General features: G+C 34.4%; 4 protein-coding genes across 4 annotated transcripts; all 4 read right to left on the bottom strand.

The window, feature by feature from the left end:
* Positions 1–5,898: 5,898 nt before the first annotated feature.
* LOC132055855 (alpha-mannosidase I MNS5) lies at positions 5,899–12,657 on the bottom strand. The gene is made up of 15 exons (XM_059447857.1): positions 12,247–12,657; positions 11,959–12,001; positions 11,788–11,853; positions 11,644–11,705; positions 11,449–11,548; positions 11,049–11,231; positions 9,851–9,899; positions 9,536–9,715; positions 9,209–9,329; positions 8,409–8,490; positions 8,141–8,226; positions 7,889–7,989; positions 7,604–7,745; positions 7,313–7,463; positions 5,899–6,352 (listed from the first exon to the last, which is right to left on the bottom strand). The coding sequence occupies exons 1-15, from the start codon at positions 12,387–12,389 to the stop codon at positions 6,125–6,127; spliced, it is 1,737 nt and encodes a 578-aa protein (XP_059303840.1). The 5' UTR covers positions 12,390–12,657; the 3' UTR covers positions 5,899–6,124.
* Positions 12,658–13,581: 924 nt separating this feature from the next.
* On the bottom strand, positions 13,582–15,381 carry LOC132055854 (uncharacterized). The gene has a single exon (XM_059447856.1). It carries the CDS (start codon positions 14,465–14,467, stop codon positions 13,655–13,657), a length of 813 nt encoding a protein of 270 aa, XP_059303839.1. The 5' UTR covers positions 14,468–15,381; the 3' UTR covers positions 13,582–13,654.
* A 152-nt stretch (positions 15,382–15,533) lies between these two features.
* On the bottom strand, positions 15,534–19,158 carry LOC132055853 (putative DNA glycosylase At3g47830). Its single transcript, XM_059447855.1, has 4 exons — positions 18,682–19,158; positions 17,905–18,105; positions 15,888–15,944; positions 15,534–15,819 (listed from the first exon to the last, which is right to left on the bottom strand). Exons 1-4 carry the CDS (start codon positions 19,096–19,098, stop codon positions 15,586–15,588), a joined length of 909 nt encoding a protein of 302 aa, XP_059303838.1. The 5' UTR covers positions 19,099–19,158; the 3' UTR covers positions 15,534–15,585.
* A 5,094-nt stretch (positions 19,159–24,252) lies between these two features.
* Positions 24,253–26,552, bottom strand: LOC132055852 (U-box domain-containing protein 38-like). Its single transcript, XM_059447854.1, has one exon. The coding sequence runs from the start codon at positions 26,249–26,251 to the stop codon at positions 24,578–24,580; it is 1,674 nt and encodes a 557-aa protein (XP_059303837.1). The 5' UTR covers positions 26,252–26,552; the 3' UTR covers positions 24,253–24,577.
* Positions 26,553–26,948: the final 396 nt, after the last annotated feature.

Here is a 26,948-nt window from a genome sequence, read left to right as displayed (position 1 = left end):
TTCTTTAAATTCTTGATTGTTTGATCAAATTAATGGATGAACTTTGTTTTACTTGGTGTTAGGAAGCTTCCTTTCACATTTGGATTTTTTTGGATCAGATTTGAGGAAGTTGGTGTGATTTTTTTTTTTTCAACTCCTAATGAAGATGAAGATGATGATGAAGATGTTGATGAAGATGAAGGAGAGTTGGATATGGATTTTCGGATCCTCATATTGAAAATGGAGTATGGAAAATTGAGAGATTTTTTTTTTTTTTTTTTTTGGATGGAGGGGGAAATTAATAAAAAATGGGGGAAATTAAAGATGTGGCACATGGGCAGTGCGTGTGGACAAGACTTTTTGTTAATAATTGGGGTTGTCATATTGACCGCCACATCGACAAAAAAAGGGCATTTTAATATTGAAAAAAATTGTCCAGGCGGTAATAGGACCAACGCAAAGGTTAGGTGTGTAGTTGGAATTTTGGTCAAACGTTGAGGGGTATTTTGAGTATTTTCTCAAATAATATCCCCTTCATATCAATTTAAGTGTCTTACATTTTTATAAAAATAATTATAATTAATTTTTAAGATAACCAAACATATAAAATTAGGCTAGAAAATAATTTAATCATTTTTTAAAACAACCGAAGATATAAGATTTAGAAAATAATCATAATCATTTTCTATGACAACAAGAAATATAACACTTAGCTTATGCTTTGAAATAATATCCCCTTCATGTCAATTTAAGTGTGTTACATTTTGATTAAAAAAATTATAATTAATTTTTAAGATAACCAAACATATAAAATTAGCTTATGCCTACGAAAAAAATATCCCAAATTCTTATCAATTGAAATGTCTTGCTTTTCTTTTTAGAAAAATAATTTAATCATTTTTTAAACCAACCGATGATATATGATTTAGAAAATAATTATTATCATTTTCTATGACAACAAAAAAATATAACACTTAACTTATGCTTCGAAAAAATAATATCCCTCTGTGTCAATTTAAGTGTGTTATAAGAAAATAATTATAATTATCTCCGTATCAATTTAAGTGGCTTATATTTATTTTTAGAAAATAATTATAACCATTTTCTAAGACAGCAAAAAATAATACTTAGCTTATGCTTACGAAAAATAACTTCCTCTCCTTATTAATTTAAGTGTCTTAGGCAACTGAAAATATAATATTTAGAAAAGAATTATAATCATTTTCTGAGACAACAAAATTATACTCCCTCTGTTTCAATTTATGTGAACCTATTTCCTTTTTAGTTTGTGTCAAAATGAATGACCTCTTTCCTAATTTGAAAACAAATTTACTTTATGAAATAATTTACAGTCACACAAATATTCAAAACTTATTTTGATCCATAAATTTCAAAAATCTTCACTCTTTTTTAAATATCTTACCCAGTTAAATAGGTTTATATAAATTGAAACGGAGGGAGTAATACTTACAATGATGCCATTTGTCGGAAAGTTGGCAACAAAATTATAATACAACAATCTTGTGAGAAATTGTTGAAGTGAGGATAATTGCATTCACATAGCGCATCTGTTTATTGCGCTATGCAAGTTTTTTTTTTTTTTTTTAAAGCTCGGGTAACGAATGTTAACAGGAGACGTTAACACTTTTTTACATAAGGCATAAAAAAATGCATTAAAGGTATTTTAGTGTCCTTTTTTTTCTTAGGATATTTTGATTCAATTGATTTTTTATTGGATCATTTTGATTCCGGACTCCCCTTCATATGACTACAGCCATGTATTATGAGAAAACATGTCGTTCTCGTGCTTCTAAACTTTCAACTTGGCACTGTAAAATATTTTCTTTGAGATGACACTTCATTTTCCTTGTCATCAAAAGAAGTAAAAGACGGAAATACTAGAGATGAGCGCCATTACAACTTGGCCAGTTGGATTTTTCTGAAGATACTTTTGGAATTATGTGAGTTTAATTAATTACACTATATTATAAGAAATATTTACACTATTAAGTTAGCGAAAGTATATCTATTGCCTATTTACAATGTTTGATTTATACTATTAAAAATAGAATGAATTATCTGCATCAGATAAATAAACTAGAAAAGATAAAATTAAAAGATCTTACATAACGATATGTATATATATTCATAATTTATATACTCTTTGATTAGTGTTTTACATTGTTAAATTAGGATCCTATGCAAATGAGAAATCCATTTGTAATTACAGCCAGCAAATTAGTAATGTCAGATCATCGAAAGTAGCATTAACAGTTGCTATTAAACACGTGTCATTTGATGAGGGGCCACCGTCTTTGGATCCAAAAATATCTGTCATCACTGTGTTCCCACTTCATCACATTATGGGCCGTACTATTGGGCCTTCAACAGTCTCAGAACTCGTGTGGACAAGAGAGAAATCAAGGATAACGACGAAGAAGCCCAGTAAATAGGGGTAAAGTGGGGCGTGGTTTTGAAAATAGGTAGCCGAACGTAAGATGTATGCGAATCTTATTTCTATCTTTGTGGAACAGAAAAGCTATTTTCAATAGATCCTCGGCTTAAAAAAATATTAAAAAAATAGAAAAGAAAAATTATGACAACAAAATTAAAAACATAAACAAAGCACCTGAAGAAAAAACTGACACTAAATCGTGCGAATGTACCTACTCTTCATCCCCAAATCCAAAAGAGTAACAAAAAGATACAAGTTTCAGATAGCATGGGGTCCGTACAACCTTGTCATTTCACTATTCAATCACAGTTCTTTGGAGTCCAGCTGTGTTTTACCTGTTACGACACTAAATCGTGCAGATAGGTCCACTGATACAAGGTTGGGCCTACTAGTTTATCTTCTTAGGGTCGAGGACAGGTAATCTGCAGAAATAGGATCATTTAATGACCAGTGTTTAATTTTTGGTACTAAAGAATTTATGCAAAAATAATCTCGGTACTATACATTTGGAAAGGCAAAATTTCATGCCCCAGTACAATCTTCAATTTTTCTACCCCTCCGTCTCAATTTATGTGGCACTATTTGTTGAATTTATAGTCATTTAGAGAAGATGAAGAACATGGTCGTTTAATTCAAATGGTCAAAGGGAAAGAGGCGGTACAAACAAAGTTGTCCTGCACTAATTTTGAGCCTCATCGTTCTATCAGTTTTGGGCCTCATTATACAAGCCCAATCAATGAATGTTCAGAGATTCAAGTCCAAAGCCCAAATGAGAGTAAACATTTCCAGAAGTCACTTTCAAGTTTGTCAGCTAGAGAGATACTTCTACAACAGAAATTTCCTCTAAATTTCATGACATAGCAATGATGAAGAATAATGTAAACCCGTATAGTTTATTACATTAGGCAACGAATAGATAGTAGACAAGTTTAGGTTTGTAATTGGTTTCATATTTTACATTCTTGGGGCATACTCTAATTGTAACTTTTTTATAGTCCTTAGGTAGAGTCTTGGTTACATTTACAACTAAGAGTTGCCAACTAAAAATTGCCTCTTTCAAATTTATCCCTATATCTGTCTTATATTATTTCATCCATTATAGGATGTTTTAAAAATATCTAGGCATTTTCAAAAAAAAAAAAAATTAATAATACAAAACTCCCTAGACTAACATTTTTTCAAGGTGATGTAACATTTACTAACTTCTTCATATATTTTATTTTACTCCAACTTTATTTCTTAATTACTTGAGGTGCCACACCTAATTTTTATAAATTAGAAACTTTTAAAGTCCTCTTAAAACGCTTAATAAATTGGGAATAATTTTCTTCGTCGTTTCGATATACTTTGTATAATTTAATTAATTGTAATCTACAAATATTAGTAAAATTTTAGTTTTATTTATTTGAAATTTATCTTTGTTTATATATAACCTCATTAAAATCTCAACGAAAGAATAAATATAGCATATATAGTTGATGTCTTATTTTTGGAAGAAAACGTTGTAGTTCATATTAGATGATGTTAGAAATTAAGGACTTTATGTCACGTAATTCTTTGAAGATAAAAATAAAATAAAAAAGGGTCTAAAGTAAGGACCAAAAAAGAAATTTTGTTCAATTTTTAAATATTTTTATGCAATCTAAATATATGGGAAGTCTTTAGTTTTTAAGAGTTTACAGAAAATATCGAACTAATCTTTTAATAACTTAATATCACAAAAAGCGGAAAAAAATAAGAAAGAATTACAAATTTAACTTTTAATCTTAGTTTTGGGCCCGTGCTAGAGTTTTGCCGAAATTATCAAACTAATCTTTTTATAACTTAATGTCACAAAGAGCGGGGAATAATAAAAATAATTACAAATTTAACTTTTTATCTTAGGTTTGGGCTCGGGCTTAGCACTGGCCAAATGCCACTAGTATATATACAGATATACATCAATGAAGAAAGTAAGCAGAAAATTTCCCAAATCTGTCTCCATTTTATTATCTTTTCTTCACCATTTGATTTGATACGGATTTTAAGAAAGAAATGAAGACTTTTGAAATGTGTGATCCAAAAAAAGTTTTATATAATTGTGTGGTTGTAAATCATTTCATAAAGTTAAATTATTTCTAAATATAGAACGGTGACATTCTTTTTGAGACAGACCAAAAAGGAAATGATGCCACATAAATTGGAAAAGAGGGAGTATTTTGTTACTCCCACTGTCCCAATTTATGTGGCACTTTTCGTTTTTTGAGATTCAAGTTGTACGAACTTTGACCAACACTTTAAGATGAATTTTTTCACCAAATTGATATGAGAAAAGTTGCAAATTATAGTATTTTTCATGTAGTTTTCAATTATATAAATTTTAATCTTAAAATATTAAGTTAATCTAATTCAATTTAACTTCAGAGTTTAGTTAAATTAACTCTCAAAAAGCGAAAAGTGCCACATAAATTGAGACGGAAGGAGTACATTATTTACAAGTCTTGCCGGTTGAAGTACAATTTCATATTCCTATCTTCTTATTGGATTGACAGAACTTATACATGTTCAATTTTTCACAAATTGCTAAAATTATTAAATAAATACACATTTCACAACTTTGTGAAATTTTTATTGCTAAGGAGAAGATTTCATTTACTCAGCAGTTAAAAACATTTCAGGATTTGAAAAAAAAATTATTATCCATTTGATTATTTTTGGTGCTTGGCCCTAACTTACTTGGGATTGAGCTGGAGTAGTAGTTGTTGATCAGTTCGCGTAACAATGATACCAGCTTTAAAAAAATTTAAAAATATGGTGAAATGTTGATTCCAATCAAGATGGAACAGTCTATAGGCGCGGATATTAGCTGCCATTAGTTTAACATAGTAGAATGATGAATGGGAATACGTTGTATCTATTATTCCATGCGAGGGACATGAAAATTATTTTATCAAAGTATTGCTAATAGAGGTTGTTTTTCACCTTATTTTCAGTACAATTTACCATATGAATTTGCCAGTATTAATGAACCAATGAGAAGTGAGAACAATAGCTGAATCAAATAGAACAAAACGGGTAAAAACTTACCTGCACCCGGAGTTTACATCAAGCCAATAAATGCATGTTATGTGTTTGTACTTACACTTTTAGCTTTTAATCATGGTTTATAACATGCATTCTCACCTCATAAAATCACTTAACTACAGTAAATTTATGTGGTTTGATGTACACCGGGGTGCGGGTAGGTATCTCCCAACAAAACATTGTGGGAGATGAGAAAGAAAATACACCACACACATCTGGAAGAGATAATAAACAGGAAGATACTGCAGATCTGAAAAATTTCCACCTGGATTACAAGCAGAAGGTGAAAGCTAAATGAGAAACAACTTCCACTTTCTTTCTCTTCCTTCTTTTCACAATGCTCTAACTGCTAATATAAGACATTACAAGGTCATAACATGATTCTTGTGGCAGCAAAGTGCTTGATTAACTTCACTCTGGCATGCTCATAATGATTTTAAGCATATTAACAAAATTCATGTGACAGAGCTTTTTAAGTGTATTTTACATTTTCATCTTGACCTATATCTCATGAGAATGCTCTTAAAATACCTTTTAGATTATAAGATATAGTGTACAAAAGAGAACCATTTACCAAAAACCTGTGTATCTTCTCTGTTGCCAAAGAATTTGAGGATATACATCTTTTTATATGATCGACCAGAGACCACAATATCCAGCCATACTGCATGATCTCCGTTTACAGGTGTTGGCATCAACACCACAATCATCTTCACTGAAACATCTATGATCAGCACGAGTGTCAGGGATGTGGCAAGCACTTTCAAGTCGCCTTGTATTCGGTTCATGTTGAATCATAGAAGCCGGACAAACTTGAAGTGACATGGCACTGGTTCGTTTTATCTGCTCTCCATTCTGTGCAAGTTGAATAACTTGTTATCCCTTGAACTCATAGTGATCTGCTTTTACTAGTGTAAATATTAGAGTTGAGCGATCAACTAAGCTCGAACTTGTAAGCATATCAAAAACAAGAGGAAAGACAACGGTAGACACACTTATCAACTTCACAAGAACGACTGGATCCTTGGTTTAGTCTTCAAACAATGTTTCACTAGATCATAAAAGTCCCTATTCTATTCCCTTTAAATCTATCTAATAATGTGCTAGAGCCTAGAGGGGAGAACGTTTGTGAGTCGATGACAATATGGGTAAAAACCTGTTTCAGTATATCGGTTAACCCAATTATAACACAGTCTTATCTTACTATTGTGCCAAAATTTGTTTTTTTACTCTTTCCACAGAACGTTAAGGAAAAACATGACAAATGTGTAACCCCTGCCAACTAGCAGTCAACCACCTAGATAAATCTAATGGCTACCAATTGACCACCATTGACTGCCATCAAATTTCAAATCTAAGGTGATACAGCCTAATAATGTTTAGAAAGCATTGTCTAATGTAAAAGGGAAAAAAAGAAAGCTTTTAATTGCCTTCGATTAAGAAAATGCCCAACTTATAAGATCTCACCGAATCCCATTTAAAATGATTGGCATAGGATGGTTTATCGAGTCTTTACTCGTTTTCCACCTCTATATAATAATGAAGAAACCGAAAAAGAATATTACAAAGATACAGGTACAGCAGGATATATGAACACTGGAGGGTCAACATTAATATGTGCAAGTTTATGATCTGATGCAGCAGACACAACTACTTCTCTTTAAGGACTGACTCAAGATGCACCTACTTACCGTTGGAAATGAAGAAAAGAGCATGGAAAGGAAAAGGCAGAAGACCATGAAAGAAGAACCAAATTTACTTATAGAACTAGAGAACACAGACTAATCACAATTGTGAATGGAAAGGGAAATGTACCTTGATAGAACTTCCGTTACTTAGATTATAAGCCTCGGGAAGCTTCTCATGCCAATTGCTTCTCACAGGCAGGGGATGACCCTCAGTTGTAAATATGTAATTTTGATTAAGTAGAAACGAGTCATCAAAAAGTAGATACAAATACTTGCACCTGAGGGAATCAGACGAAAAATTATACAGCTATAAGTGCATGGGTGATCAGTCATATTAGGGGGGTCACTTTACAAAGCATCAGTCAGCTTCAATACCCATATGATTAATGTACATAAAATGAAGATACAAAACACTTACGTTTCTGCAAGGAAGAAACTATGCTGATGGTCTTCTAATTGCATTGTAGTCACATCCCTAATGCTGGCAAAGCCACCTTTAACTTTTGTATGTGCATTCAGAGAATTCATAATTGATTCGCCCACTTCCATATACCACGGATCTGTTAACGGGAAAACTACTATATTATTCAAGGTTTGAGAAAATAATTTTTTTTTTTTTCAAAAAATTTAAAAGCTAAAAGATTGCTACTTTTAAGAAACCAAAATTATGCCTAGGCAAAAACCAAAAAGAAGAGTCACAAACCTTTGGTTACTTGGTATAGGTAAAATGTGGACTCTGCCAATTCAGGACGTAAAGGATAGTATTTTTCAGTAGGATGCAACATCTGATGGTCCAGCAGATACCTAAATTATTGAAAAGGGTCCTATAAGAAAAACAATCATCACAGGTAAAACCAATTATGCTAAAGCTAGCTTATTGCAAGGAAAGCAGATGCAGAAGCAGGAAAAAGGACTTAGAGAACAGAGGAAAGCATGGAGGAGAAACATCTTTTACCTCTCTGGAAGCACTCCGTATTTCTTCCACACCTTGAAAAATTCGCGATGTGATGAATTAGCTGCCTCGATATCCCCAACAAGAACCTGAAAGCAAAAGAATCATGTTGGGTTACCACTTTATAGTTTTCCATAGAGTTATTGTTTTACATATGTAGGAGAACCGTATTGTAAAAGGAAAAGGATATGCAGAAAGAGACTAGATGTCCTCATTCGTGACAAAGAGCTATATCATTTTTCAGAAGAATATAAGCTACAGATTTCCTTACCTGCAGACCAGGCCAGAATGCTTGAAGACTTGTGAGCTGCCAGTATGTTGCTATTCCTGTTCTCATGTCAGCTTCATGATACCTACATTAAATTAAATGTTCTGATCTTTGTCTGATTGCTGAATTGCAGGACAAAACTAATGCATCATACATAATTCTCAACAGTAGATTGGTGAAGCACAGACTACGATAGAAGAATTTCAGGGAGGAGACAGAAAGGAATAAAGTACAAGGACAAAGGAGATGGTTCCAGCATTTTCTATTCCTGTTCATGGTAATTGCCACCAGTGTCATTAAAAGCGAAAAACGCAAAAAAGCTCTAAGGTTAGCTGGGGCTTTAAGCGCAAAGCGCAAATAAAGCGTGGGCTTTAATGAAAAAAGGCGCAATGGTGAAAAATACAAATATATATAAGTTTAGTCCAAGACTAGTAATAATAAGCATGAACAACAAATATATGGACAAAGAAATTGTAAAAACATTACGATAAAGTGAAATATCAATTATCTAGTGTCACCTCTTCAAGAGGGGCTCATTGTCAAGGAAAAGTATGTCTTAGAGCCTTGTTGATGACAATGAAGCGCAATTAAAGCGAGGCCAAGTGCTAGGCATGCTTTGAGCCTCGCTTAAGCGAGCTTCCTTTGACAACACTGATTGCCACAAGCAGAGATGGGAGGCTAAGGCACCAAGAATCAGTTTAACTGCTAAATATGATGGCAATACATACCCACAAAAAAAAAAAAAAAAAAAAAAAAAGAAGAAGAAGAATCCAAAATTTCAAAATAGGGTGTGATTATTATACCATGGACCATGTCTAAAATATTTCTGCACAGCAATGTAAGCAGATTGAAACATCTTCCAAATTTCATCTCTACCAAAAAGAACGTAGGCTTTCATTAGGTATTCATAGAATGAATCCACACCTAAAAAACAGCAAAAAAAAGAAATGAAATATCAAGAGAATGCATGTTGTGAAGAGTAACAGACAAGCAAAGGAAGGGTGGGGACATTATTTACCTAGGCAAATGAGAACCATGGAATCAGATGACATCTAGACAAAGTATATGTGACTATATTGAGAAAATGGTTGTGGAGAAGTCTCCTAAAAGTGCTCTATACAGAAACATACCAGCTCCAATTCCAGAAGAATATTCAATCCAGTCTCCAGTTGCTACATCTAGCGTAGTTCCAAGAAGATTTAGAGAACTCCGCATGCTCCATAGCTTACGAAGAGCATGCAAAGCTGCCGTTTCAAACCTTGGATCACCGGTTAGACGCGATAATGCACCCATTTCAAGGATTAGAGAACCTGATTACATGAAGAAAAAAAATCCACATAATATGATAAGACTTGATGGAGGGCTAATGAAATCTATTTGATGGCAGCTATCAAAGTTCAGGGAAATAGATATAGAGGTAAGGTAGGAAAGAAGAAGTAATTTACCACATCCAGATGTGCTTGTTTCTGTTGTCTCGTCCACAGTTACACCATGCTGTCACATTTTGCATTTAACGTGTCATAAATTCATCTTCCACAGAAGCAAATGCAACATATGACCCTACTGATTCTACCAGAAACGGGTTCTACTTGGTATGCAAAAACTGATGCGCCGTGCCAGTAATGCAATTCATGGACTGAGCAGTGGCATGTGATTTTCGAAAATTTTTAAAGCTATTCTAAAACAAATTAGGTGCAAGATTATTTCTTTCCCCATAAATCAATAGAATTTCTGTCACAGAGTGTAGCAATAAAGTATTAACAGAGACAAAGGAAAAGGAAAATCAAAACTTGGCTGCATATTTGAAGTGATTTCTTATTTTAAGTATTGAAGGGATTATGCAAGCAATTGCAACTCAAGTCAATAGCGGAATGGTCCACCAAGCTAATGGGCTGATTTCATGTTGAATCCAAAAACTACAACAGTTTACTAAGTGATTTTCAGCCCCGCAAGGATTTGGATATCAGGATAATTCCTAGCACATTTAAATTAGATGAGCTGATCTAAAGTTGGAACACAAACTGCAACAACGGGAGCTTTTATCATGAAAATTATAACTTCGATAGCATCACACACAATTGACATCTGGCAGGAACTAAACTGAAGCTGATCTGGACGGAAGGTTAGTAAAGAAATTTGAGTTGCAGGATAAATAAACACATTTAGAAGTTAATGAACTCAATTAAGAAATCATTAAATTAAGTGACTTGACTAACGACTTGTCCAAACTCTAGTCCCCTGGCCTATTAGCAACAGTAAATGATTAAATTCACACACAAGGTTCCTTTTTGTTTTCCGACCAAAGGTTGTGTTTTTCGTTTTCCAACAAAATGTTCCCTTCATTATGCTCATAATAGTAGTTGGTTAAGATGCCAAACTTGATAATTGAAAGGTATATTTTTGTATTATTATTTCCTTCCTGATAAGACAGCCGATCTACAATATTATCTCTTGACGTCCCAGCAAAAGCATAGACTAACTTGTTATCCCGAAGAAGTATCCCTTTGTCTGAATATATTTCTATCAAACATTTCCTTGCTTTCTATTAATTACCTCCCAGAGAGGAGATTATTTCCAGCTCTTGCATACATTATGATTAAAATCACTTACCATGAATATAGAAGTAAAATTGATGATATTTACCTTTAAGTTGATCCAAGCATAAGGTAATCCGGTTGGGGTATTGAAAGCCGGTAGAAAGCGTCGCCCCAAATCCTCAGCCAGGACAAGCAGTTGATTCTTATAAATTCCTTGAACCAACCTGTTTGTAGAATCAGTGGCAAGAATATGAGCAGAAACAAGTCCTCCAAGAACTCTTATGTTGCACTACAATTGGTGATCAGGAAAAAAGTCAAATTATTAAGTCAATAGAATAAAATGTGACCCAAAATTAAGATCCTCCTTGATTGAGTGCTGGGAAATCCTACTTAAACGTGGTTTTTGAAAGCATTTATTGAGAGAAAAAATTGAGATACACAACGGCAAGCACAATCACCCAATTAGACCGCACACAGAAATATAAATGCGACAATGTATATATTACCTCAAATAGATTTATCCTTGCATCGACATCAAATGATAGATTTTCAGATAGCCAAATAATAGCCTTTTCAAACTCAGTGTTGTTACCCAATACCGCGAGGCTGGAAAAAATAAGGTAAAAAAGATAAATGGTGAAAAATAAACATAAGTATTATATAGGTTCTGAGTTGCAAGAAGAACAACAAACGTAACCAACCTGGACAACGATTCGATTAGCGTAAGAGCTGACCCATTGTACTGCTGTGGCAGATGTTCAAGCTAAAATATGGAGAAACTATTAAACAGAGATAACAAGACCGGTTTTCTCGAATGAGAAATCTCTAAATACAGGCATAATTACCTTCAAATTTCCAAGTTCACTTAGAGAATCTGTGTAGGTTTTGGTCAGAGGTTTAAGCTCATCATGCTGCAACAACAATTAGACAGCAGAAAGAGAAGACCTTGAGTTGGTATTACATGGAGATTCATTCAATAGTAAAATGGAATGAACAAATTCAAAGCTTTATCTCACCGGAAAAGCATGCATCATGTAGTTATCATAAGCATGATAAAACCTGCCACAAACCAGAAAATTTCCCTTAACAATCTCACTTTGCAACAAGATAATCTCATTCAAGCAATATCTAAATATTATCACCCTCTACTAAAAGGAGCAATATGAAGGAAATTAAAGTTCAGACCATATATTCATGAACAATCTTATCAAGTTTTTGCACACAGTAGCCTTCTAAATTGTATTTTTTTTTTTTTTTTTTTTTATGAATGAAAAATTAGGCGATAGGGACAGGTTATAGCTTACATCTTGCGAACTCTGTTGCTCATGCGCTTCCTTTTAGCTGCTAAAAGATTGGTAGAGTGGATATCTGACAAACAGATGATAAATATGGTGGGAGATATTACAAGATATAGCAGAATCCATTTTACAACACTTGCTTGAAACATTTAGTATTTGATATGTGATACGCAAATTAATGGAGGGAAAATTGGAGAAGAAGAAGAAGGGGTATTGGGGGTTGAATGTGTAGTAGCGGATCTTGGATTAGGGATCAACAACGCAGAGCTGATGTGTTCAATGTCCTTGTCAGCATCGATTCGTTGGAGTATCCAATCACAAGCCGCCATATCACCCATTCATTTTGTTCCTTTTTTGTCTCATCCTAATGCTAATTTCTAAAGAGATTCAAACTCCGGTGACTCCTATCGAATAAATTACGGGTCAACCTATGTCTCTGTCTACTATTTTCTTTTTAAGTGATCTTTAACAATTGCATATTCGATAACTCAAAATGGAAGGTCTTATGACTATTGTGATCATATTTTAATAACAGAAATCGTAGAACTCGTCTTGCCTCGTGACTTGTAACTAATTATCGTTGCATGATTAGGATTAATGCATTTGAGCCACTCCTTCGAAAGTCGTATTAATTAATGTTTATAAGTAAAATTAGCAGAGAACTTTCTGGTGATCCTCGGCTAACTATGACGCTTTTTATGATCACTCACTTTCTTAAGTCTGCTTCTACTAAATCAAAATCCTTGTAAAATATCGGACAAAGAAATAGAGAAGAAAGGTTCTCCCTATACGATTGCAATACACGTTCAACGCTTAATTATCTAATCATACAGAAGAGGATAATATGCTGGATAATCAGTCGATCATTCTTTAATTTACTCAAATAATTAAAGGTTGCGGTATTAGTATTGTATGATAGATTAGCATAAGCCGTTGGATCTTCAAGAAGCAAAGTTGTGTTTAATTCAGAAGTCACTTGATATTTGCTGGAGGTATTGCAAAGTTTTGGTGCTAAGTGCTCCTTATTATCAAAGTCAACCTCGCATTTCTTCTTTTTTAATTTAATAAACAGAAGACAGAAAAAGAAAGCTCGATGGTTTTAAGATGGATGCTGCCTAAGATTTTTCTTGAATTTTTGCTTTGATGGTGGTCCTTAACGTATAAATATAATAAATTTTATATTAAATCCATATCGTGCATATGTATACACTGTATATAAAGATCTTTTTCTATGTTGTAGGAGGCTTTTCAGTCTTACTCATATTCAAACAATGGGTCTATACATATTGAATGCGGTGTTAGTACAAATAGCTGTCATATCTTTGCCAGATACTGAAACATAAGCACACTCAATTCTTTTCCGGGACTATTAGCACCTTCTTTTACATAACAATTTTCAACAAAGCAGTTGCGTTCATGCCAACAGGTTCTTTTCCCCACCCTGCATCAAGATAAAACTGTTATTCTGCAATTGAAGTTCACCTTGGGAAGCACCAACAGTAAAATATGGGGGATGAGTGTTGTTCTGATAATGATATACCGAGCTGAAACCGATATGTGAACTTCCATGAGTGATGGTAGGAACATAGAGAAGGAGGTCTTGATGACTTAGAGAAGAGTAAGGGTAGACAACTCCATTGTTTCTGATTAAAGCATAAAGGTAGCTAGCCCTTCTTGCTTCAAGATCCATCCTTTTCTTCTTCAGCCTCTCTTTTCGATGGGCATTCTGGTGACCTCCCAGTGCCCGTGAGTTTGTAAACTTCTTCAAACAGAAGTTGCACTCATATTCAAATTCCCTGACAGCTGAGGAGGAGCTCAAGTTTATAAGGTTTTCATTTGGGTTGGGAAGAACTATGCCAGAGGAATTCATACAGATGGACGTCTTTCCCCCTAGTCTTTCATCTGCAAATGTTGCAGAGGAGCTTATACTCTCGTCACTTTTAGTTTTTGAACAAATGATATCCGTCGGACAAGGATTTACCTCAAAGCCAAATATTCTAAGCTTTTTAGCTGAAGCAGTAGTTTTGCAACAGACAATATCTGTTCCATTTTTTCCGGTTGAAAGGAGATTAAAGTTGGTAGATTTTTGGTTCACTGCCTCATCCATTGGAATGAAAAGTTCCCAGCATGCCAAATATTTCGGAATGTAACAATTTATAGAAGATGCAAAATATATTATAGTAGAGCCACCAAAAGAACAATCACAGTCATGCAGAGCCAACATCATATTCAACTAAATCATTATACAATAAAAAAGGTTCACATAAAGCCAGAAGAGGGAGCTTAGTGCATTACTGAATTGAGACTTTTTCCACTTTATCTTTAATTTCCCGTACATGTCATTAGTTCATTCTTTCTGTTTTTTTTTCCCTTTTCCCAAAGACATGTCATTAGTTAAGCTCGCGAAGGAAATCAGTTTCTTCACTCAGAAATATCACCTCTCGATGTAACTTAGCAGCACAAAGACTTGCACCAGAGGGGAGCAAACTTGATAATCACAATTCTTATAGGCTCATACAAGATGTGGACCACATCCTTGAAAAAGACAACAGCACCACAGCAGGTAAGCAGCCGTAATACGGTTATAATTACTTATCAAAAGCATATGAAATTACTTTTTTATTACAAGAATTATAAAATAAATTCAGAAGTGGATAATGAGAGAAGCAAATCTTTAAATTAAAGGTCCACCAATTAGATCTGAGCATAATAAGTTTGTATCCAGCGCCTAGAAAGATAAATCATAGCTAAAGCAAATCATTGGCATGTATTAGCATTAGCCAGCTAAGTTTCTTTGTTTCCATCTATCCAAGTTGGCTTATTGGACCACATCTTTGAAGCTTTTTTGCCATTTCAGAAGCATAATGGAATGTGTTGTAATACCACATTGTTATTTGGTGCTTATCCCCCAATCATCTCAATCCCCATTTCATTCTTCTCACTCAATTTACAAAAAGATTTATTCCTCAATAAGGGGATGAAAAACACAACAAAAGCAGAATGATCAACAGATATAATTAAGCATTTAAGCATATATACTAGGTGATTAGGCGTAGATGCATTACAAATGACTAGAGAAAATAGATAAACATGACCTGCTTTCTCTAAGAAGTGGTCCGAAGACATGAAGTAATTAATTTTCTTTCTAATCCACTACTTTTCTATTTCATCTTTGTGTACAAGACCCAAATGCAGTACCAAAAGTGAAGGCATCATGAAAGAAAAGAATGCAAAAACCTCATGTACACAAATAGATGCATAGAGTTCAGGGATCATGAAAGAGAACAAAAAAGAAAACAAAAACCTCATGTACATGAATAGATGCATAGAATTCATAATTTGGTTTCATATTGCATTAGAACTTTGGCGCAATAATGGGCAAAGTTTGTCACAGTGTTCGTTTTTGGGTTTGTCAGAACCTTTTCCAGAGCATTCTCTACAGACCTTACCATGGGTATAAATGAGACAATTAAGGTCAAACTTTAGTTCATCTGGAATTCGTCGATTCAGATGAAGATATGTCTTTTTTACATCAGCTGCAATGGGTACCCAACGAAGAGTCTTTGCAATCTGAAAAACCTGTAATAAGTTTTGAATGTTAGCTAAGTACTTTGAACAGGCAATAAGTCTTCTAAAGTGAAACTCACATGTGTGTCCACTGGAAAATCATCTCGCTGAAGATGGAACATCAAGACGCATGCCACCTGCACCCATTGGATACAGTTAGAATCATAGCAGCTGGCCAAAGGCCAGTTATAAAGGTTGCTGGTGATAAGATCTTTCAGTTTGCAAACACCACCAATAGCATACATCTTTTTTTTTTTTTTTTCATGCCATCTTTCAGATAACCACTTAATTTCTTCCCCATCACCGGTAAGCCTGACCTACATTTTAAAATTCACATATCAGATCAGACTTTTTCAGGACATGGACGCTATGGGTAAACCTTTACCACATGTCTCAAGCATTTTCTATTCTGCCTTTTTACCTTGTTTTCGTGCACACTCATACCCTCTATTTTATAAAAGTAAGGTAACAGCACCCATGTCCTCCACTTCAGTAACAGCACCCACGTCCTCCATTTTAGAAGAAACATATCTTCCATGCATTGGACGCATGTGAACTAGACTTGGAAACTAAGTCAACACTAAGTTTTGCTATTGCTCTCAGCTGCTTCGGGTTCTCTTCTTCTTTAACCGTGTTCTTCCTCGGCTCTCCTTCTGTTTCTCAGTCGTTTGGTCAAGTATTTTTTTGTTCTCTTTTGATAAAGGTGTACGGGCCAGCTTGCGTGCACCTCGACTATTCCATCGATCATTTTGTCAAAATATTCTTCTTTTTCATCACTTCTTTCCTCCCCCTATCATGCTTAATATGCTGCTCTTTGCAACAACATACTTGAGGAAAGAAAACTAGGTTCAATGACAATAGAGTTGGACTTCTAGAACTACTACTACCATTTAGCAGTATATAGATTCTTTCTTAAGATCTAGCTAATTCTCGCATTGTTTGCATATTTCTTTCACAGAATTAGAATCATATTCTCTTCCTTACAATGCTTTATTTTCTTATTCTCTTTTTTGTTACCTTTCTCAAAAACCAAAAAAAAATGTTTTCTTTTCTTTTTTCGTTTCTCAGTTCTCACTAAGCATAAAAACACTTAAATTGAGATCCATATGTGTGCAATTCTGTCAAGTCCCCAAATTTTGAAATTTCACGTCTTTGCTTCACACACAAATGTCAACTCATGTCTGGGTTACTCATACTGGCACTACAATTATTCTAAGCTCTAGGAAGCCCTAAGAGTAATGGAGGCTCCATTAGATATTAATTATTCTTTTTCCTTTCATAAGTACTCCATCAGGTATTACTAATAATGACAAGATCTGCTAAGGGGTTGTAACTTCAAATTCCAAGAGAAAGGAGAAATTGTTTAGAGCCTGTTTCTCATGTCAAACTGAAAGAACTCTCGTAAAATTCACCATTTGATGCTTGATCTTGGCTCGAAAGGTATAAGGGATGGAAGGAAGTGGAGGTTTGCCAAAGTCATGATAGTTTATAGGACTGCACCCCACTCTCATCCCTCATGGTAGTGTGGGACTTGGATTGGATTGTAGACTAATATAGCAAGAAAAAGAAGTGTGATCGAGATTTCTCTACCACTTATTTACTCTTCTGAGCAGAGACAAGGAGAAAAGTTTTTTTCCTTGAAGGTGCCTAAAAATAGCCCAATACCCACCCCTAACCCTGGAAAAAAAATCTTATACTCTAAAGCATGGTAATCAACCCAGACATGCAGTGGAGGGTGGACAAAGCAATGACATCAGAAAAGCTTGAAAGGAATTGCCCTTTCTGAGGTACCATGAATAATAGAACAGAGCAGAAGTAGGGTATGCTAAATAGTGTAGAAACACACTGTAAAAGGCATAGATGAGGGCTATAAGAAAGAGGTACGATATCCTTATATATTATCTACAAAGGTGCCCTTTACTAGTTATCAGCAAGAAAAGAACAAATCTGCATATGGCATTTTTAATTTGAATCCAGCCATGGTTGTTCAACTAATACTCCAATAGAAACTTGCAGCATCTCTAAAGCACAACAATACTAAAAAATTAACACTTATTCATACATGACAAGTAGGCAGATTAACTAAAAACAATTTACCGTTTTGGGGCCAATTCCTCTGAAACAAGAGAGTTCTCTTTTGATTTCCTCTATAGATAGCTCTCTCAAGTACTCCAAGCACAAATTTCCTTTTTTCTGAAACAATGAACTCAATATTCCCTTGATACAAGAAGTTTTGGTGGGTGCTAAACCTCCACATCTTATGGCATCTTCAACAAGTTTTGCATCAGCTGCTAGAACCTAAGCAATTGAAAATGTAATTGCATAAAGAAGTTGGTCGGAAGTGCCAAGTTTATCCATTTCATCAGTGTACAATAACTTGATTATAGAGTAATAAAGGAAAAGCATAGACATCCTTGGTTTTAAAGGCGGTTTGCAACCAAAATCCTGCCCAAAAACTAAACTTATTGAAAACCATAGTCCAAAAAATCCATTGAACTTTGATCAGAAGAAAATATCATTCTTGAACATCACTAACAAGTAACAAGTAAAGCACCGAACAGAAAACATAATGAATCAGTCATTAGGTCACACTTAATAGCTAAAATGCTACGAGCCAACAGCCAATATAAGATCTAATAGAGGTAAAACCCTAAGATAGACTAAAATCACCTCACATGGGGTTTAATCAGAGGAAGAGTTACCATTATGGGGTGCACTTGGTTAAATGCTTTAGTTATTTACCAAGAGGAACAAGGATCAATTCCCACTTAATGCATTTTTTTCTCCCTTTTTTTTCATAATGCTGTGCACCCATATTAACCAGCTAAAGCAAGCATATACAAAGAAATTTAATTAATTTACAGAAAAGCTTACAGATTCCCAGGTTGGAAAAGAAGATTTGAGGGAAGCAAAAGCCTTGAGAGAGTTAACTTCGGTGGTGTTCTGCGACAAAATGGTGCTTATTAGACCGTCCAGTACACTCTCTTTACAAGAATCAGTACCACTAATATCATCATCATCCTCATGTCCAATAGGACTGAGTGATCTTTGGTTGCGGTACTTGATGAATTCTTTGGGGAAACCATGGAGAGCCAAGAGATCATCCCGTACGGCTCGGCATTGGTCCGGTGAGGGCCCAGAGAAATCAGGGAATGGCTCACTTCCATTGGAGGAACTAAGGGTTACATTAGCCTTTTTCGATGGTTTTGATGACGGACATGGAGAAGGAGAACATTGGTTGTCGGGTTTTTTCCTCTTTCGGCTTTTTTGCGTCTTTGTCAGTTTGGTCATTTTTTTCACTAATGAAGCCGTGTGAAAGGCCCAGCGCTATATTAAGGTTTCAATCGCCTAGCCCAAGCGTCATTGTTTCGAGGTTTTCAATCACTTTGCCGAAAATGTTCAATAACAGAAGTGTTAAAGAGGTGTTAATTCCAATTACATTGCTAAGAAATTGAATTAGAACTTCAATAGTTTGAACTATTTATTAGTTGGTTAGGGGGTTTAAAATATAAAAGAGTAAACACACGAAGAAGTAAAAGGAATACAACGTTCTATTATATATACATAAAAAATAATTTTAATCATGTATAAATAATGTAATTTTCAGCCGAAGGGGTTTCGGATTCCTCCCTCCGCCCCTGAGTCGGATCTTCTCTGTACAATATATACATATATACACATATAAGCACTTTACTGAAACTAAAATAATTAGGTAAACAGAGAAACTGAAAAAATACTAATGACAAAAACATAGTGGGTACGTATATTCTTATGCACCTTGTACTTCATTGAAAATTGTGGGTCAGGAGTGTATCTTTTATATCTATACCAGAGTCAGCGTACGCGCTTTGCGCGTGAACAAAGCGCGTACATCATTTGATAACTAATACTACAACAAAAAATCGGAATTAACTATGAATTTTTGTCATTAATCCGTGGCGAAATTGCACTTAGCTAAGATTTTTTTTTTTTGATAATGTATCATTAATCCTTCACTAAATAGGCTTAGCGACGAATTTTATAGTTTAACTTCCGTTGACAATTTATGTTTATTTAGTAGTCAAATAATTTAACATATAGTAAAAGAACATCACTAAGAGTTTTAATTTGTTGGAATAATATAACAGAAAATCATTTAGAATATATTTTATTTTCTACTATTTTATCCTTGTTACTTTGAATTTGGATTTACCTATTTGATATTTAACACTACAATATAATCCTTTTGGTATTTATTTATTTAACACGTGATTTACTCTTATATTATGTAAAAAAAAAAAAAATCCAAGATAAATCATTAGAATTCGAATTGTATTTGGAAGTAAAGGTCTATATAAGTTCATTCAGCCAATATTCATTATTTTTTATAAGAGACATTAGTATTTAATTGGTGAATATCCCCTCTATAATTCAATAGGTATTTTATTTTATTCAAACAAAAAAAAATCAACTTTTCCATAAGATCAAAATTAGAATTTATGTACCCTGTAAAAAGTAAACCAAAACTAAAGTCAATAACTATCTAATGATTTGATACATAAGATTATTGTTAAAAGAAACTCTACTAATCAAACGAAAATAAAATCTGTGCATGTAATAATTATTTGATATATTAAAATAAAGCTAATCTTGGGAAAAGTTTCTAAGCTCGAGCTAGTTAATCGGAGAAGAGACGGTCGTCCAAAATTAAAAGAATACCAAAATATTAGGAATTCTTACCTAGTTCATATAAGGAAGTATTATTAGTACATACAATCTTATCTGATTTCAAAGTTTTAACTATTAAAAATAAGAATTAAATGGCTATTATGTCTATCTATTTCTAAATGAAAAAAAAAAAAAAAAGTGAACGCCATTTCGCTAAGGCCTTCGTACTTTTATTACCGACACACACACACACATTACATGCACGTGTATAAGTTATATAGAATAATGATAATTAGTTCGAACTAATCTGTGTCTCAAGAATCATTTTATTTCCTTCTTCTAAGTCTTCTATTTATTTTCATCTAAAAGAATTTACACAACAAAAATTAATTATAAATAAATATCACATATCTGAATAAAGTTGTCGATAAACATAAGAGAAAATATATTAAGCAAAAAGTTACATAATAAATTAATAAAATTATGTCATCATGTCTATTAAAAAAAACTTAAAATATTAAGAATTACATGGCACAATAAAAACACTCTAACAGAACTCGTTCCTCCTAATCTCATCCGAAAGAATCATATTACAGACGTATCATATAATAAATATTAACAAAATAATATGAAAGAAGAAAATTGAACCTATCAACCACTAAAGGTAGTGGTTAAACAGATTGGATCCCTTTCATTCTTAATCGGAGATATCAACTTCTAGTCTTGAGAAGAAAACTTATAAATTTTCAAGAAAAAATTCATGAGTTATGCTTTTGTACAACATTATTGGTGAAAACCTGCTTCACAAAAAATTCAGGAAGACTGATCGAATAGTCGCACTATTAACCAAAGAAAAAGGAAATCATGTTTTCTAATGTAAAATAGATAATGACCTGAGTAAAAATATTGGGATTTCAAAAAAAAAATGGACTAAATAAATAAAGGCATACCTTATTACGTCATAGTTGGTGTCAACGATGAATGCATTGCAAAGTAAATATCAAATTACATTAGAAGAAAATAAATGATTTCATCAATGAAAAATAAGCAAAAACTCAATATTACAGATACATATGTATTATCCATGTAATCAATTTGAACATTCTGAAAGAACACACGCTATCAAGCAGCAATTTTGCATGATTAGGGATAGGAGTGTCAATTTCTAATATACAAAAATAAGAGATCCCTATAATTATGCTTGATCTAATCCAGTTGTTCCCTTCGTTTTCTTATGAGTTTCGATCAATTTCTTTTAAGATATGCTTTTTAAACTATAGCTGGATTTTTATTAGTACATGTTTAGAAATAAAGAAAGTGAAAGTTTTCTAACTTAAAATAAAAATGAATTTCTAACAATCCCCAATGTAAATAAGAAAAAAAATAGACAGAAACTACTTGCAATTTACTCCCAATTTAATCGACACTTACATTAAATCAATCAAGATGTATGGTAAAAAAAAATCTTATGAGTTCTTGATAAGCAAGTCATAAAACCAAGAATATTAGTATGAAATATTCAGATCCACGTGAATATTATTGTGGTTTATGTCGCGAATGGGCATATCGGTACGCCGAATCACAACGTCTTGTTCGTGACTTGGAAAACCTGAACGCTCCAATCCCAACAAGATTTTCATTGAGCATGCCTCGAACTGATCAACATTCTTGCGAGGTTGCGGTCCAAAGGATTAGGAAAGAGAACAACCGAATGCTAGCACAACATTGTGGATTTTACATGCTCAAGTTGGTTAAAGAACAAGCATTATCAACCGGTAAGGAACTAACATCTACAAAATGAAGATTTTTCTTAAGAAATCCAAGATATTTATCCGAGAACGATATTAACAACTTCAATTCTGATGATTAAGAATATTGTGATTTTAATTATATTTTTAATTTAAGATGAAGTCGTTAATTTGAAGAATATTAGAATGTTTAGTTTTCCATTTATTCAAATTTTTGTAGAAAACACAAATAAACTACTACATAAAAAGTGACGATTACATAATACATTAGAAAAAAACATAGAAAATACATAATACATAAAAAGTTAAACTACTAAAAATAAAAACAAACTACATAGGAAATAATAAACCTAGCCGGCAATGCAACACTTCAAAATTACAAACAACAACAAGAGACCACAAATCATCCTCCAAAGTTTCACTGTCTCTTTCAAAGGATTTGTCTCGCGTTGAGAGTCTCTAAGATTATCATTGAAATTTTTTATTTTTATTTTTTATCTTCCGATTCTTTAGTAACATCTCCAAAAGTTCAATTTTTTCTAGAGCTTCCCTAATTTGATACTGCAAATCAAACTTCACGGTATCTACATTGCTTTGTAAAGTCGCGGTATCTCTATCAATCGGAGGCTTTTTATACTTCGCCGCCACCGTTTTATCCGCGGGAACTTTATCTTCCCACCGAAAATATTTGCACCCGCCATCTGCTTGATAAAATAGCAAGTAACATTAGTTTTGTAAGGTACAAAATGTAGATAATGTGACAAAAACTCTATAAAAAGTTGCAAAATAAACTTATTCTATAAAAAGTTGCAAAATAAACTTACTTCGAGCATTTTACAACGCCAAAAACGACGGCCTGGATTTTTTGGAGTCCTTGAAATTTTAAGCCAGCAGTATACACTGCAATAACATACGTCGGGTTCTATAGCATAAAATGATGATTCAGAATTTTGAGACATGATTTATGAGGGGGTAAAGTATGGCAAAAGAGTGAAAATAGAGGAGAATGGAGAAGTGTTAGGAAAATGGAGGTTCTTCCCTAGTTTTATAGGGTTTAATAACGCAGGACCTGCGTTATTAAATCCTTGACATCCTTCCTATAGCGCAGTAAATTACTGCGCTATTGCGCTTAACCGTGCCGTTACGGTTAAGTCCTTTAACGCAGTAATTTACCGCATTAAAGATACTTTGGTACCAGTTTTTTTGTTAGAGTATTTTGGTTCATTTCATTTTTTTCTGGGTCATTTAAGTTCCGGAATCCTGCACAGATGGGGTGAGAGAGAAGGGGATCAAGCCATACCCCATCCCCCTTAACCTAATTCCATAAAGCTATTCCCCTCGTATTATATAACTAAAGTTGCTATCCGAAAGGCAAATATACATATTTCTTTTAGAAAGATAAAGAGAGAGAATTCCATCTTTCTTGTTATGTAGTAATTTCTCGTACATAAGCTAATAATCATACGGTATTTCTGCATATTTGAATATACTTGCTTTGCAAAATTCATCTAAGGGTTCCCACTATCTTCAGCAGCTGCTATGTGAGGAATTGCTCTCGATTTGGAATAGACTCGCTTAAGCAATAAGAAGCACCATATACTTGTTATTGTCTAATTTGATCTAAGCATTCTACTGCTTTCAAGCCAAAATCTTGATAGTTAAGTCCAGAGAGGCGACAAGACGACAAAATCTAATGGTCCTAGCAATTTAGCATATTCTCTTTTAGACTTTTAGGTGAAGACTTGGGAGACAAATCTATCATCCAAATCAAAGACCACAAGGGTGTTTTTGCCTAATCTTGTTTCTATCTGGATTACAGGGACAATTACGTCCACGGAACAACAGACTTAACTGGTGGGCAAACTTTTGTCCCACTGAAATGATAGAGACGGAACAAAGCTGAAGCTATAATTAACAACAAAAAGTTTCATCATAATCCACACATATGTTTGGTTTGGCATAATAATACAGTCAACTTGGTCATTCTTTATATAGTAACTTATTGACATTGTCAAACAAAACGGCTCATGACTTCTGGTAACATGGCAACTTGGTCCTAATCAGTCGTCTTTGATTGCCGCTGTTCAACAAACTACAAAGTACAATACTATATAAAAATAAAAAAGACTCTAAACCAAAATTACATTTTCCACTCCTTAAATTCTAAGTGGTTATTTACATAATAATCACAATTGTAATCAAAATTACATTCTTAAGTAACTACAATCAAACCTAGAACAAAGAAAAGAAGAGCTAGTACCCAATTCAGCAAATCAAAAGCTAGTCAAAAGAAGATTTTAACCATGAACATGATAAAGAGTCCCAAACCCCAAAATAACTGATAATTACACCTTTTTTTTTACTTTTACCATAATTCAAAACTCGGTTGAGTTGCGATTGCGAGTAGTTCTTCCAACTCGGTACCGAGTCTGACTGACTCGTCCTTCCAATACTCCTTCCCAATCCACCTCTTCTTCATCCTCATCCTCATCCTCCCCCTTCACCCTTCTTCGCATTGCATACAACATCCTCTTCGCTTTCTCCCTTGCCCGTTCGCTTCCTCCCTCCACCACCATTTCCAATACTTCCACTGCCTTCGCCTCTTTCGCTAACCCCTTGAACCTCAAACTCCCATGACTCAATGAGTATAGAGCTGCCACGCAATTCTCCCGAGTCGACTCCTCCAATTCATTCCCATTTCTCAGTATCCCCACCAGTACATCCACCCCGTTTGAGTCTAGCAACGCTGTTTTCCCCTCTTGACATACCGCCAAATTGCACACCACCAACACAACTCTCCCCGCCATATCGCGGGTTTTGAGCATTCCTAGAAGCGTATTCACAGCCCCGAGTTTAACGAGCTTAACTCGGTTACTTTGAACTAAGGTCAAATGATAAAGAGCCAATGCTGAGTCATGACGAGTTCGCTCGGTCCCCGACCTCAGCGCGTGTAACAACGGCCGCAACGCGCCTAACACTCCAATAGCTGTCTTGTTGTCATCTTCTAAAGCCAAGCTGAATAACGCGCCGGCTGCGTGTTCCTGGGATTCCTCGAAGCCGCCTTTTAAAACATCAATTAACAGAGGAGTAATCCCTGCCCTAACGATTTTCACTTTGTTGACTTCTGCAAGCGAGATGTTGACCAATGCAGCAACGGAGTTTGTTTGAACTCCAGCGTACCTCGAGAGTAACAGCGGCTTGAGAGCCGATAAAAGCCGCGGCGTGCACAGTGAAACCCTAGCTTCCTCGTCTGTTCTTGTGCTTTTTCTTAAGGAAATTACAGCTTGTTCCTGGTCATAAACGTCCTGTTTCTTGAACTGAGCAACATAATAATCAACTTCCGATGATGTGGAAACAGAAGATGGAACCTCATCTGAGATAACGTCCGACGAGGTTGATTGCGATGACGAAGAGGAATAGCAGGAAGGACGAGTAGTAAAAGGGAGTAACGGTGAGTTGTTGGCGATAACAGATTCTTCTGAGCTCGAAGGAGAGTAAAAATGATGATTATTCTTTGATTTCAGTTCTGAGGCAGCGTGAGAGAGAAGCACAGGTGGATTTTCCGCAACCCCCTTGAGCAATTCCCTCTCGGAAACCCGTATTCCAGGATCTTCTTTGATGGTAGTCGAAGCAGAAGAAGAAGTAGAAGACATGGAAGCACGAACAACGGACTCAACGGCGTAGTAATTGGGTGGCTGAGGTTTCTCCGCACCTGACTTTTCACACCAGCTAAGAATCGTTGTCCTCAAAGCTAAATTTGGAATCACGTTAGAGAAATCAGGGTTTAAGCCGTTAGGAAGTTCGGGTTTGAACCCTAAATCCTTACAGACTTGAACAGAAGTGCGCTCGAAAGTCTGGCCAGAGGAAACCACAACTGGATCAAACATTAAAGACCCATAAATGGGGCAGAGGAGTTCTTTTGGTGGGTCATTTTTATCAAACTTGGAGGAGGAAGAAGAAGACCTGTAACTGAAGATTTTCCACATGGATTTGCTTCTGCCATGTCCATCCGTTTCCCCCTTTTTAACTTTTCTGAAAGGGGAATACATGGTGAATGAAAATAGGTTTTGCTGCAAATGGATTTAATTGATGATGAAATAGAAGAGAAAAAGTCGGAGATTCATGTGGGGATTTTTGAAATTCAATTTAAGGAGATTCAGTCTTAGTTGGGTCAGATATTTGAGAGAGTTGGAGATGAGATTGACGTTGTTGTAAACAAACTGAGTCTACGAATGGTTTGGTATCCTATGCTTTTAGGGCTTGCTTCTTTGGTTATTTACTTAAGTTGCCACTTGAGTGGTTTCAGATTTAGTCTAACTTAGCCAGCTCACTGTGCCATTTCATGTCCTTTTACAGCCTATCTTTTTCTTGGTAGCTTTCCACCACTAATATACTTCACTTGTTTCTTTCTAAATGATTCTAGATCACAAATTAAAACACATTTATCATATCAATTCTATATAATGATAGCATAGAAATAAATTACACTATTAAATTATTTAAAAAATAATTGTAGATATTCGTTCACAAAAAGTGAGATTAGCAAACTAATAGATAAGGTTGATTACTTCTATAACAAGTTAAATAAAATAAAATAAAATATTCACGTGTCAATGTATATAAATTGAATCATTTCCAATGTTATTCATTTCCTACAAGGAAATAAATCTCTTCCCTGCGCCGGCATAAAAAATAAAAATGGAGGAATAGATAATGAATTTTTAAAAAAAATAGTTCAGTGACCAA

The sequence above is a fragment of the Lycium ferocissimum genome, chromosome 5 (assembly GCF_029784015.1).
Source record: "Lycium ferocissimum isolate CSIRO_LF1 chromosome 5, AGI_CSIRO_Lferr_CH_V1, whole genome shotgun sequence".
Taxonomy (NCBI): Eukaryota; Viridiplantae; Streptophyta; class Magnoliopsida; order Solanales; family Solanaceae; genus Lycium; species Lycium ferocissimum.
The sequence above is the reverse complement of the archived record's forward strand: the minus strand, read 5'-3'. Positions and strand labels throughout refer to the sequence as shown.